This window comes from Hippoglossus hippoglossus, chromosome 6, assembly GCF_009819705.1.
Source record: "Hippoglossus hippoglossus isolate fHipHip1 chromosome 6, fHipHip1.pri, whole genome shotgun sequence".
NCBI classification, from domain to species: Eukaryota; Metazoa; Chordata; class Actinopteri; order Pleuronectiformes; family Pleuronectidae; genus Hippoglossus; species Hippoglossus hippoglossus.
The window spans coordinates 24,973,742-24,986,794 of record NC_047156.1 but is presented as its reverse complement, the minus strand read 5'-3'; the positions used below and the strand labels follow the sequence as shown (position 1 = coordinate 24,986,794).

The following is a 13,053-nucleotide window of genomic DNA, read 5'->3' as shown; positions in this document are numbered from 1 at the left end:
GGAATGAACGTAGCAGACACTTGAACGAAGATGAGTTGTTGTCATGATTTGGAAAACGAGGAGCAGAGAGGTAACTGTTGATCTGCAACGACCTCACTGACATGGCATCCTCAAACAAGGTGATACATGGAGTCTTTAGTTGAAGACGTGTCTGAAAGTGAAACGCAAACAGCCCTCGTGCCTCATATTCATTCTACATCCACACTCCTCTGTTATCTGGCTTTCCAGTCTCCATTCCATGCCCTCCTTTCAGGAAGTGGGACAAAGGAATTTTTGTGCTGCCCGCTATGATTCATGGCTGAGGCACACACAAACACACACACACACACACACACACACACACACACACACACACACACACACACACACACACACACACACACACACACACACATACACACACACAACCACAGTTAGTTTAGCCATTATAATTCAGATCACTATTTATGCCTGAGTGAGGCATTTAACATGACAACCTGACTCACCGAGGTGGTAGAGGAGAGTCAGGTGGAGAAAGAAAGAGAGAAAGAAAGAAAGAAAGAAAGAAAGAAGTTTAGAAGTTTAGATAGATAGATAGATAGATAGATAGATAGATAGATAGATTTTTGTGCATTTCCTTGATTCTTTGAAATGTAAAATAAGGTTTTCTGTAAATGCATTTAATTTGTTTAAAATAATCGCTTTAGAGAAAATAATGTTGGGTAAATCCCTCAAAACGGTGAATCATTAATTCCTGTTAAGTCATAAGGAGTTTTCTCCTCTTTAGTCCTTTTAGATATGAGACTAGAAAAGATACAAACTAATTACAGTCTTCTGATGTTATAATCAGAATGCGTAAAAATGACAGGAAGCACCCATCAGTAAGTGTCTGTCTGAGAATGGAACGGACTCAGTTGTAATTGGTGGTTTTGTGCAACATCATAATACTAAGGAGAGCTCATAATTTATTGTTCTCTCGGGTTTTTCCTGTCTCACCTGAGCTCCACGGGCTGAGGAGCCCCGGCGTGGCGGCACCTGGACGCGTCACGCAGTTTGGAGAAGAGGAGGAGGAGGAGGCGGAGCTTTTACGCACAGCCAGAGGAGCCGAGAGACGGCGCGCAGCGTGTTTCTGCTGGATGCGCTCATTCAGTCTGAGGGGATCCTCACTGAGTTCAGCTGGAGCGCAACGGAGCAGAGTTGGAAAACAAGCCAGACTGAGTTTAAAATATTGCCGACAAGATTGTTTTTTCCCAGTTATTCCAGAATTGGGAGGTGAAGAGGGAAAACATCTCCCGGCGATTAGTTTGGACTTGATGTGAAAGTCAAAAAGTCCCAGTGGAATATGATTTGAACCAAGGGACACTCGCCTCTGCTGCTCGCTAACAGGTGAGGCTTTCCTCTTATAGTTCCTTGACTTTGCTCTGTTTTCATTAATTTCCAGAGATGTTCACTGATTCTGAAAGTTCTCCTGTGGTTGACACTATCACAGGCAGCCTGGTTTGAAATGTTGTTACTGGCTCCTCACACCATGTTACCAACTTCCGAATCTGTGGGTTTTCTCTGAGACTTTTCGTCATGAGTCACTTTCCTCTAAATTTGAAAACATTTTCACTGTTGGCCACCGTCTTTTGTCCCTGTCTAAAGAGCAGCCGTTGTGTTTGGTGCAGGTGCGTAGTAATGTGCCCCCCCATATTACTCATAATGTGAGATCAAAACAAGAGTTTGTTACTCATTTACAAATCCCCTTAATAAAACTAAACTGCCTTATTATACTGTACCACTCTATTCTAGAGTATGAAAGTTTGGTTTTTAATTTATGCCTTTTTATCTTTACTTTCTACTGCATCACTTTTATCCTCTTGTGTTACAGTGATATATTTTGCTCCAGACTTTAACCGGAGTGTATCTACAGGCACCTGTTCTGTCTGTCTTTACATCCTCCTCTGGATATGATGTGGTGGTATGACAAACTCAGCTGTCTCCCTGAAACAAATGAGCTGCCAACAGGGAGACATCACTCGTAAATCAGTCAAAATATGAACCCAGGGAAACACGGCGCATCGAGTGTAAAAACCAAGCCGGCTGTGCTGCATGGGTTCCTTGTTTTGGTTTATATTTTGGTTTCATATTTAGTTTGAGGGTTGTGTTATAACCACATCCAAATAGGGAGCATGCAAATGCACATTTTGCAAATGCTTTGGTGTTGCTCTCTCCCTTTCCCCCTCTCCCCCTCTCCCTCTCACCCTCTCCACTAAAAGCATCTCCCAGTGGATTGCCATTTAGTGGCTGGGGTTATTTATCATTTTGCGGGACGGTCCCCCTTTGCCTTCTCCCTCCCACCTCTTTTGTTTTAATTGAGTTTCTCTCCGCTCCCTTGGGCTTTTGTTGTCTAAACTTAGGGCCCAGGGTTGCGTCGCCCTGCAAAGAGCGGGCTTCTCTCTGGGTGATTCACTGCTCTGCCTTGCGCTGTGGTCACTCAGTCAGAGCTGAGCACCACAGAAGTACTCGCCCGAGTCTGACTGCTGGTTTTTCTCGGGTCAGGGGATTCAGAAGCAGAAGCACTGATGATTAGGAGCATGATATTAAAGCCATGTGTCACCACACAGACTGCAGTTAATTCAGTATGACTGCCTTCAATGCTTGTGGTAAAGTGAGTAAACCCTGGTTTTACACACTGACACAGTTCTATTTAGGAGCCTAAAAGGGGATATTGATTCCCCTCTTGTTTCTTTTCAGTCGTCCCAATTCAGCACAGATTGTGTCTTTTTTCTCACAGTCCCGCTCCAGAACAATTGAGGCCACCTATTGAGAGATATCTATGATGAATGTTTTGAGGTCTTTGTGTTCTAGCAGGGATGCTTTACCAACTCATTTCTCATGTCTCTTATTTCTGGAACAGGATGAATCGCAGTTTGCTTCGCGCCGTCATGCTGCTGTGGGCCCTGTGCCCCAGCACACAGGGCCAGTGTGATAAATCATCAGAAACCAACAAACTCAACCTCTCTGTCAGCTATGAGCTCCCAACCTTCACTGCAGACTTCCCCATCGAGAACATGGTGATGCTCGATGGGATCATCTACGTTGGGGCTGTGAACAGAATCTATGCCCTGGCCCCAAACCTCACCATACTCTCGGAGTACCACACGGGGCCACTGCTTGCCAATGAGACTTGCGGCCACAAACTGACCAGCACAGAGAGCAACGGCAGGGTGGACAACCACAACATCGCCTTGGTGGTGGAGAACATTTACGACAAAGGGTTGTATAGCTGTGGCTCGGCAGACAACGGGGTTTGCCGCCGTCATGTCCTGGATGATGACACAAGCCCTAAAACGGTAGACGAACAGGTCTACTGCTTTGCTGACAAGGTGAGGAAAGGCCAGGGTCAACCCAGCGACTCGGACGTTGTGGTCAGCCCTTCAGGTTCTCAGGTGCTCAATGTGGAGAGCAACGTCATCAAGTTTTTTGCTGGGAACTCTGAGATCCCTGGCTTAGAAAAAGTACCTGGCAGTGGGACACATCCCCACACCATTTCTCTGCGGAAGATGAAGACAAGCCAAAATGGCTTCACCTTCTTCTCTAACGACTCATACATGGACCTGATTCCATCTCTTCGTGGAAACTACTACTTGCGCTACATTTACTCGTTCCACAGTGGACCGTTTACCTATTTCCTCACTGTGCAGCGGGTGAGCAGCGACTCTCAGGACTACCACACCCGCATTGTTCGCATGTGCTCCTCAGATCTCTCAATCCGCCGCTATGTGGAGATGCCCCTCGAATGCATCAGCACTGATAAGAGGCGGCGACGCTCCACGGAAGATTTGAAGATATTCAACATCCTGCAGGCAGCTCACGTCACAACGGTGGGCAATGACGTTGAACTACAGAAGCAGGTGAAGGTGGAAGAGGGCGATGACGTTCTTTTTGCTGCCTTCGCACAAGGAAAACCAAACTCTCCAGAGCCGACTCCAAACTCAGCCGTTTGCGTCATCGCCCTGAAACACATCAACTACATGTTCAAGAGGTACATGCAGAAGTGCAACACCGTAGACCCCTATCACTTCACTGGATCTGATAAGAAGTCCTGCTACAATGTGGTAAGAGCTGGGTGGGGGCTGGGGGTGAATGTGCAGGGGAAGCCATTGTAGAACTCCCACTTTGCATTTGCACTTGCTTTTTGCTCAACTGTCAAAAACAGGCAATGAACTTCCAAACCCTGAAAGATGGAAAGAAGACATTTGCCCTAAAATTCTCTATTTTTCTACTCCAATGTTTTAGATTTCCATTAATAGTTTAGCAAAAATAACCAAATTCTTTACAAAATGGGGCTCAATTGGTTTAAAGTATCTAATTGCGCTCAGTTCCAAACAGTTCCAAACTTGTTCTTTTCATTTTATTGATTCAGTTTGAGGGTGAATAAACTGGAGTGGCTGCTGTTATGTTTAATAGCAAACTGTACAATGGCTTCTGCTGTAGTGTATATAATGTCATTCAAGTTATGTACTAACTTATTACTTACTTACAATGCATCTAACATGAAATGAAAAAGTGCCAGATCAGCAACCCCCTCCGAGCATCATCAAGATTTTTTTGTCACTTGAAACAAGCCTCACTCATCTGTTATCAATGCTTAGTTTTCATCCCGTACAGTCACAGAACTCGGCTCAGGTTGGTTTGTTTGCTGCCGCTGACTGAGTGGTCTCGGGTTCAGCCAGTCACTGTGTCTACTGTGTCCTTGTCGAAGTGTCCTTGAGCAAGACACTGAAGCATGACCTCCTCCTAACGTGTCCCCCTGACCTCTGACCCTTCTAGTTAGCATCGTACATGCACGACTGCCTCTCAGGAACACGTTATTTTAGCATGGTGATGTACTTGTTCCAACAACTGTCGCTTTTATAAACCTCTTTTATGGATATGGTTTGATTGCTGGATCTACACAGTGCAGCTACCAGAACAACACATTTTCATTGTTATGGCTCTGTACTCCATCACACTGGAGTTATATGAAATGATGACAATGAGGTTAAAGTGCTGACTCTCAGCTTTTATTTAAAGTCGTTCACATCCAAACAACAAAATGTCAGGAAACCAAGAGGTTTTTTATGACAAACAGTTGAATGTTCTTCACGAGCCATTTCAGTCATCTGTCCTCAGTCCAAGTGATCAAGTGTTTAACTTACTGAAGAGAAGAGCGCGGCCAAGATACTTGGAAACAAGCACGAAGAAAGATTTAATGAAGGTCTGGCAGAACAGGTACCTGTGTTTTAGACCTCACTTTTGACACCGTGTATATTACAACCGATTTCTTTATTCAGGTTTATTTGCCTCTGCCAAGGAGGAAATGTTTTCACCCCAGTCCGTTTGTTGGGAGGTCTGTATGTTTGTTTTTTAGCTTTGTTACAAAAAATCTACTAGAAAGATTACCACCAAACACGGTAGAAGGATGTGGTATGGGCCAGGATAGAAAGCTTAACATTTTAGGGTGAATCAAGGAATTTTGCTTTTACTTTTTTAACATTGAAATAGGGTGTTTTTTGACATTTTACTGATTTCCCAGTAATTATTTCATGGATCTTGATGAAAGAAATAAGGCACAATTAGGGAAGGGATTTCTACAAGTGTGTGAAATTTATTGCAGCTCAATTGAATCCAAGGGAAATTTGGCCTTGTATGCGCTCTTCTAGTTGAATACCTTGTATCCCCTCTAAAACAAGGGGCTTAAATATAATGGTGCTGCAATCCCTTCACTGCCATCCGATGCAGATGTAAACACACAGCTTAAAATCTGCTGTTTATTCTTGTACTGATTGCGCCAATTCATCTGCATTGTACTGAGAGTCTCCTTCTTCCTGCTGCTGTGAGCCAGTTGTTACCTGGTGACTCGCCCACTCCCCTCCAATCCATCAACATTGACCCAATCAATCGCCCGAATCACCTGATCAATAGTGACATGAATTTAACTGCAGACCACCCTACTCAAGGTTCTGTCAATATGTGCACTAGTGCTTCCCTCTCTGTGACTTCATCTTTACATAAGCTCAGCATCAGTCACTACAGTATATCATCAGTCAGCCAGTGGATTACCATCGTCTCCTGGACATACTATACACTGAATTGCTTGTCAAAGGGAAAGCACACACAGAAGTAACACTAGAGTCGTGTGCAAACACCCAGCGCACTCCTGAGGAAGACCTCGGTCAAAACAGTGTGTGTATGTCACTATGCAGGGTTTTATTTCTGTAAATATGCACATACTTCAAATATCGCTGCATGTGCTTTCAGAGCGGACACATTTATTGCTTACATTAGCAAACCACAACCGTGCTCCATAACACTGGGTAGAAAGCCTGTCATATTGGTTGTACCAGTGGTTTTGCATGTTTTATACAATTGATTAGAAATTGTAGACACATTACCTCACAACTTACCATTGTACAAACTAGGGTGCTTTTAGATAGTTCAGTTAATTGTTTTTTTTATTAGAGACGTCCTTAGTTTTCCATTCAGTTTTGTATGGTATGAAAATAATCCATTATAGGGAACATCAGGTCTGCTTCAAAGATGTATTCTTGTAAACTACAACAGTTATTTTTATGTTCAGTTTTTAATATCCATTGTTTGTATCCTCAAGGCCGAACAAACATGTTTAATACACTGACTTTCATATTAGAAAACATTTGCAAAGCCAATTTTTTGTAATATTTTGAAACTTGCGTTGTACATCACAGTACAACCAAGCCCAAAAGAAAATTAACCGAGCCTGATTAGAACCCAACGGACAGTCTGTATTTTGTTTCCAAGCCCAACCTGAGTCCGAAGTTTTCATGGATTACAGGCAGGTGCAGTGTCAAAAAACATGTTTCAGTGAGTGGTGATTTTGAAGGCACAAGCTGCAGTGGAGAACGTATACAGACAGACATGAAGAGTGACCTGTGGCTAAGCTCTTACAACAGATTCAAACCAGCTTTGTGAATACATGCAAAAGCATGATGGTAAGTGGATGTTTGGGTACATCAGCATGGCCCTTAGTGCCGTCAGCAGTGGAGATCCACTGGGGAAAGTGAGGAATGCTTGGAGCTGCGGCGTTCGAGGGGTGCACATATCTGACTCTCAGCGAGCCGTGATGAATGGCTCGGGGATAACAGGGCATCAGCAGCTGGGCGGAAGATGATCCGCCCCGACCCACTGTGGCAGCCTGCCACGCTGGCGAGGCCTCGTCCCCACTGCCTTCGACTCCCACCTGTTACCAGCACCTGTGGGAAAGTGGAAGTCACATCAGTAACGCCAGAGAAGCTTTTTGCTGCGTCGATGTCGAGCTATCGACTTTCTGAGGTGTCAGATCTTGATCTGATCCTATCATGAGGTCAGTTTACAGCAGTCTGAGGTCTAACCCAGTGCCTGTTCACACAGTGATGCATTACATACGAAAAAACGTTCTCACCTCCACACATTCAATGCACAAATGTGACACATATTTTGTCACGAAATACGAGGAGAAAAGAAAGAGGGAAAACAGTTCAGCATTTGATGACCACAGAACAAACCACAGCCTCTAGCTTCTGGCGTCTTTGATGAACAGATGTGAAGCATTTGCTCTGATATAACACTTAACAGTGAACAAATTTTGTGGTGCTTTGGAATGTGCGAATGTCAGAAGCAATCGTCCTCTGTAAACCGATAACTCGCACACAGAGCCGGTTGAGCTCCTGTGCACAGAATCAAAGCAGAAATCCTCCTGCTGCACATCAACACAGATAGGTCCTCATGCTCTTCCTGTTTCAAACTATCCGTACCAAGTGATGTGCACTGTGCAAAACTCTCCTTCACCTCCATCTCATGACAGTGACTGTGTTTTGATCAGTCGTAGTGAGAATGTACTGTTACTTTATGAGACATTCTTTCCTGTGAACTCACTTGATTAGGGGTTAGGGTTATGACATCCGTTCTGCTGGAGGTGAAGGAGCATCTCTGTCCTCTATAGTTAAGATTCAGAACTTTGTTTTCGAACTCTAGCATCATACTTTGATATATCTGCAAACAGCATGATTTACAGATATGCCGACTTCGTTCTCTCACAGTTGCATCACTGTCCACACTTGGATAGTCCCAAAACCACAACACTGACTTATTCAAAAAGAAAATCTGCTCTTTCAAATATTTCAATATTTCCTTTTCCATCCTTCCATCTGCAAACATGCAGACGCAGCAGTTCAAGTGCCGAATCGCTGCAGCCAAATGGGCTTTTAGCTCAACTGTAGCTTGGGAGCGTTTCCCAATTTCTATTTTTATTGCAATCTTAGTTGTAACCTCTTGTCCTCGGCTGGCAGGTTAGAAAAACAAGCAGAACATAGAAAAACCATTAGAAGCTCTGAGAGTTGAATGCACTAATCCTAGCGCTGCTTAATAGTTTTATGACTTGTATCAGTAGCATATGGCAGATAGACTCTCTGTTATCATGAGGACTGGGAGAGATAGGCGCAGCCATAAAATTCATAGCAGTTGTACATTTTCAGATGAGGCAGACGTGAGCCCGCAGGAGGTTATATTTAGTCATTTGCTCTGTCAATGGATGAGCTTGAAAGCTCCGTGTGAGAGTATGTTTGATGTTGTTAAGAGCGACTGTCAGCGCAGACATGCCTCCTCGCTCCAGTTCAGGCAGCAGGATTTGATAAACGTTGTAATGAAGAGGGCCTCTCTTCTTAGCCGTCTGAGTGATGGTGCAAATCTGTTGTTCTTTTGGTCTCTGTGGGGGTGTTTCTGTCCTCAGGCTGCTCTCAGTTACCCCGAGAGCCTGAAACTAATGAAATCATTCATTTTCATGATGAGATGTTGAGCACAAGAAGTTTAGAGAGTTTTTTTAATCAAGCTACTTTTCTGGTATCAGTTTAAAACATTTTTCTAAGAGGTTAACAATTGTACAATCATTAAATATAGAAGCATTAAGTAATGTGGTCGATCACCACTGTGTGTCTCAGAAAGTTAGTGGACTAAGTATTTAATTTGAGTAGATATCAAAACGTCAAAAGGAATTTAATAATCGACTAACCACGTTGCACATAGAAAACACAGTAAAAGTCTTTGGGTGATTAAAGTGAAGGTAGTTAAGTTGTTTCTTAAACACTGTTTATCTTATGTGTTGAAATCCTCTTCACATCCTGATAGCCACCAAAAGATCAATTTGTAAAAATTAAGAGAAACCTGTCGTACTTGTCTGAAACTTACCGACCTGTGTGCACCCTGCCTGTGCTCTTACTGCACATGACCCAGTCTTCAGCTGGAGAGACAAACACCCCTGAAGCAGAGACGTGAGTCAGAAGTTAGAGAGTGAGTCACAGAAAAGTTGTGTTATTATTTAATTATGAATCTATGGTGTTGGGTCATGAATCCGTATCGTTCTGTTCACTTTATCCCTGATGTCCTGGCTGTACGCCTCTCGTCTTGCATTGTATGTAGCATTTAAACTGCATGCACACACAATTTTGTATGTTCTTCATAAATTGTAGAATGAATCAAACAAACACAAAGTAATCCAGTCGAGTACTGTACGTGTCCAAATGATCTCTGGTTAAGTGTTGGTGTTTATTGTCAGTGCAAAGTGAGCGCAGTTCCGACAGGCAAAAGACCACAGGCCTAATTGTCTGTCTGCCCTGATCCTGAAGCAGCAGCGGCAAAAATTTTGCAGCGGCGGGCTACTTAGCCAAAAGCTGTAAATCTTGTATAATATTGCAATGGTATTGGGCTACTGATACATAGTAAAACAATTACTATACTTGTTTTTTTCTCCATACGAGCAGCTCAGTCAAAGAGGGCAAATGGACAGTTGTAATTTTAGCCCTATTCTGTGCACGTCCATGCGTTCATGTGTTTGGGGGCTTAGCTTTGACGAGAAGGCTGATTGGAGAGTGTGGGATTTATCAGTGGCATATTTTCAAAGTGTAGCCTGCTCTTGTTAGCTTTTCCAGGATTACAACCAACCCTAGCTTTAAATGGCCCACTCTCATACTGTGACTCTTCATTTTTAAGCATGAATGCCAAAACTTGATCAGAGAAAAGATTTAATGTGATTAACAGCCTTTTTTTGCATTTCAGTCGCTCTCCACCAATCCTCACGGATATTTTTCCGTCAAAAAATATGGATCCAACGCCTAGAGTGGTTCTGTTGCTTTAGAGCAGTGGTCACCAGCCTTTTTCGAGCCCAAGATCACTTTTTAATTCCAAACTTGAGCCGAGATCTACCATTACATTACATTTCATTTAGGTGACACTTTTATCCAAAGCGACTTATAATAAGTGCATCAACCATGAGGAACAAACCCAGAACAACAAGAATCAAGAAAGTACTATTTCTTCAAAAAAGCTACAAAGTGCTATAAGTAAGTGTCATTTAAGTGATACTAAATTGTTAGTTTAAACCTTTATTCAAGGTATAGTCGGAAGAGGTGTGTTTTTAGTTTGCGGCGGAAGATGTGTAGACTTTCTGTCCTGATGTCATTGGGGAGCTCATTCCACCATTTAGGAGCCAAAAAATCCACTTAGGAACCAACTTGTTCTTGAAGGAAATGCAGGAGATAAACCTGCAGCTCCGCCGCCAGTAACCGACACACAGCGCGTGTGAAAAACAGACAACGGACACACAGCTGATCTGCGGCGCGACGACAGCCAGTGAGTCCAGAGAGTTCGGGGGATCGACAGTGAAGACTGCGAGATCGACCGGTAGATCGCGATCGACGGGTTGGCGACCACTGCTTTAGAGCGTTGCTTTAAAAAAAGAAATGTTAGGTCATTTTCCTGGGTAATGTAGTGTCTACAGCCACGGCGGGGATTTGGTGCATCACCAGCATACCCGGCATCCATTCCCAAGTCTATAGCGGGTGCAGCGACATTTGAGACTAAAAATAAAGAACGGCCACATTCGAGGTCAAAATTATCATCGGATTACCATTGATTCGCGAGACCCCACCAAATGCTGATTGCTTTTAAATTGAATCTTCGGCCTGATTGATTATAGTGCACATAATATAATTCCAGCCGAGAGACGCTTTTGACCGACAGTCATTTTAATTAGCCGGCCCGTTTTAATGAACACTCTCTAAACGCAGGCTTTAAAAAAACAAGCACAGGGAGGCCCATTGATTCAATGTTACTCTGTCAAGGAATTCCTAATGATTGATTATGAAATAGAGGAGATCCAGTAATGTGACTTCCAACGTACTGTTAATCACCCTGTGCCTGTCAGTTGTTTGGCAACTGGAAAAGATGCAGGAACATCTAATTTGCATGTTTGCAAACAGCAGAAAAAGAAAAAATTATGTTTCACAGATTTGACCTGACTTTCCCCTGCAGATCAATCTGAATCTTAATCTTAATCTCTGAAACGATATATAATCTAAAATAGTATGTGTTGTTGCAGCAGGAAACCTTTAACAGCTACTGCTTGTTCAGTGTGGACATAATCTTCCATCTTTCTGTGAATCTATACGTCCTTGAGATTTCTCCCTTTTTTCTCGTTGGAATGATTTAAATTTTCCTGTTTTCAAAGTAAGTGATAATAGAGGGTGCAGACTGTAAAACTCTGAGTTCACTTCTGGGACGCATACTGTACATGGAATTGTTTGACAAGCCAATAGAGAGGTGCCAGGTTGTTGACTGAAGACTTCATGCTCACGCCAGCCTTCTGTCACAAAACAAGTTAGGACTTTTATGTCGGTGAGGGTTAATTTGAATTGAAAAAAACATTATTAACATAGACCCGTGCTGTTTTACAGTGGCTAACCTGCATCTTGAGTTCAAATTTTTATCGACTAAAACTTTTCCTAAAGGTCAAAAGGGGATCTTGCCTCAAATTCTGTAAAAAAAACGAAATGGTTAAAAATGGGTTGACGCAGTTGTCATGACTGGCTTTTCAAAACAATAGTTTAAAAGGCTTAACAGGAGGAGAGGAAAAAAAAAAGATAGAAAAAAGAGAAAAGATAGTCAGCATGATAAAATCTTAAGACTTCCAGTTATCATTTGGACAAAATTCCACCTGGGAACAAACTGTCTTTTCTTCAATCTCAGTACATCTGCTTATAATCTACATTTCAGTGTTCAGTTTGAACATGAAACTCTCATATGAAAGGTTAGATGGTTAAATAGTAGTGCGTCTGCAGCCGTTTGCAGCAGCTACCGTAAAACTGAAGAGTTCAAATATGCAACCAGTGGAGGTCCTGCATGAATTAACAGCTGATCGATCAGCCCCTGATATTCTCCCTGTAGTTTTCCACACTGTGAGGGTTTCAGATGATTCGACCTGCAGCAGTCAGACATTGGATGTGCTGAACGTTCTCTGTCTCTTAGTGGTGCTGCTGATTCAGTGGGTTCTGCTGTAGATGTCACGGTGTCTGAGCGTCACATGCCCGAGCCTGCTCATGCCATCACTGAGCTGGTATTTGTTCGCTTGAACTCTCCCTGTGCTCCACTGGCGCTGGTACATGTAAAACTCTACCATCGACCTGAAGTAGTTTTCTTCAATCACCCGGTTTATAAAGATGCTGCAGAGACTTTGTAACAGACATGTGTGAGATGGACTTTTATGTTTTTGTTTTGGTCCTGTGACCTTCTCATCTCGTTCTGAATATCTGCATTATATATGTCTCTATATTATCTTAAACGGCTTCATGACCCAGTTGGAACTTGCATGATAAAATACAGGATATAATCACTTAGCTCTATTGGCAGCCAAAAAACACATTACCTCTCAGTGGAAAAATACTGCTTTCTCCACTGACTATGGAGGATTTACTTCTCAAACTATTTTCCATATCACTTCCAGGACATGCAGAAGTAGGATTACAGTATGGAGAAAAAAAGTACAGAAAACAGTACATAACACAACAACATGTACAAATAATTGGAGATGAGCGCAAGAAAAAACTTTCTACAAAACTGTGTCACATATGTTTTTCAGAAACGTTTCAAACACATACAAATATATGAATCGGGATATAAAGAAGTGTATTTTTGTGTGGTATAGTAAAAGTCCTTGATTTATTTATTTGACATCAAGTACAGTTGTTGATAAATGCATTATTT

General features: G+C 42.7%; 1 protein-coding gene across 1 annotated transcript in view; it reads left to right on the top strand.

Moving 5' to 3' along the window:
• Positions 1-1,105: 1,105 nt before the first annotated feature.
• The window catches only part of met (MET proto-oncogene, receptor tyrosine kinase), a 72,194-nt gene continuing 60,246 nt past the window's right edge, over positions 1,106-13,053 (top strand). The window contains exons 1-2 of the mRNA XM_034587816.1: positions 1,106-1,365; positions 2,879-4,079. Of these exons, the coding sequence (XP_034443707.1) occupies positions 2,880-4,079 (1,200 nt within the window). The 5' untranslated portion in view covers positions 1,106-1,365; position 2,879. The remainder of the gene's footprint in view (positions 1,366-2,878; positions 4,080-13,053) is intronic.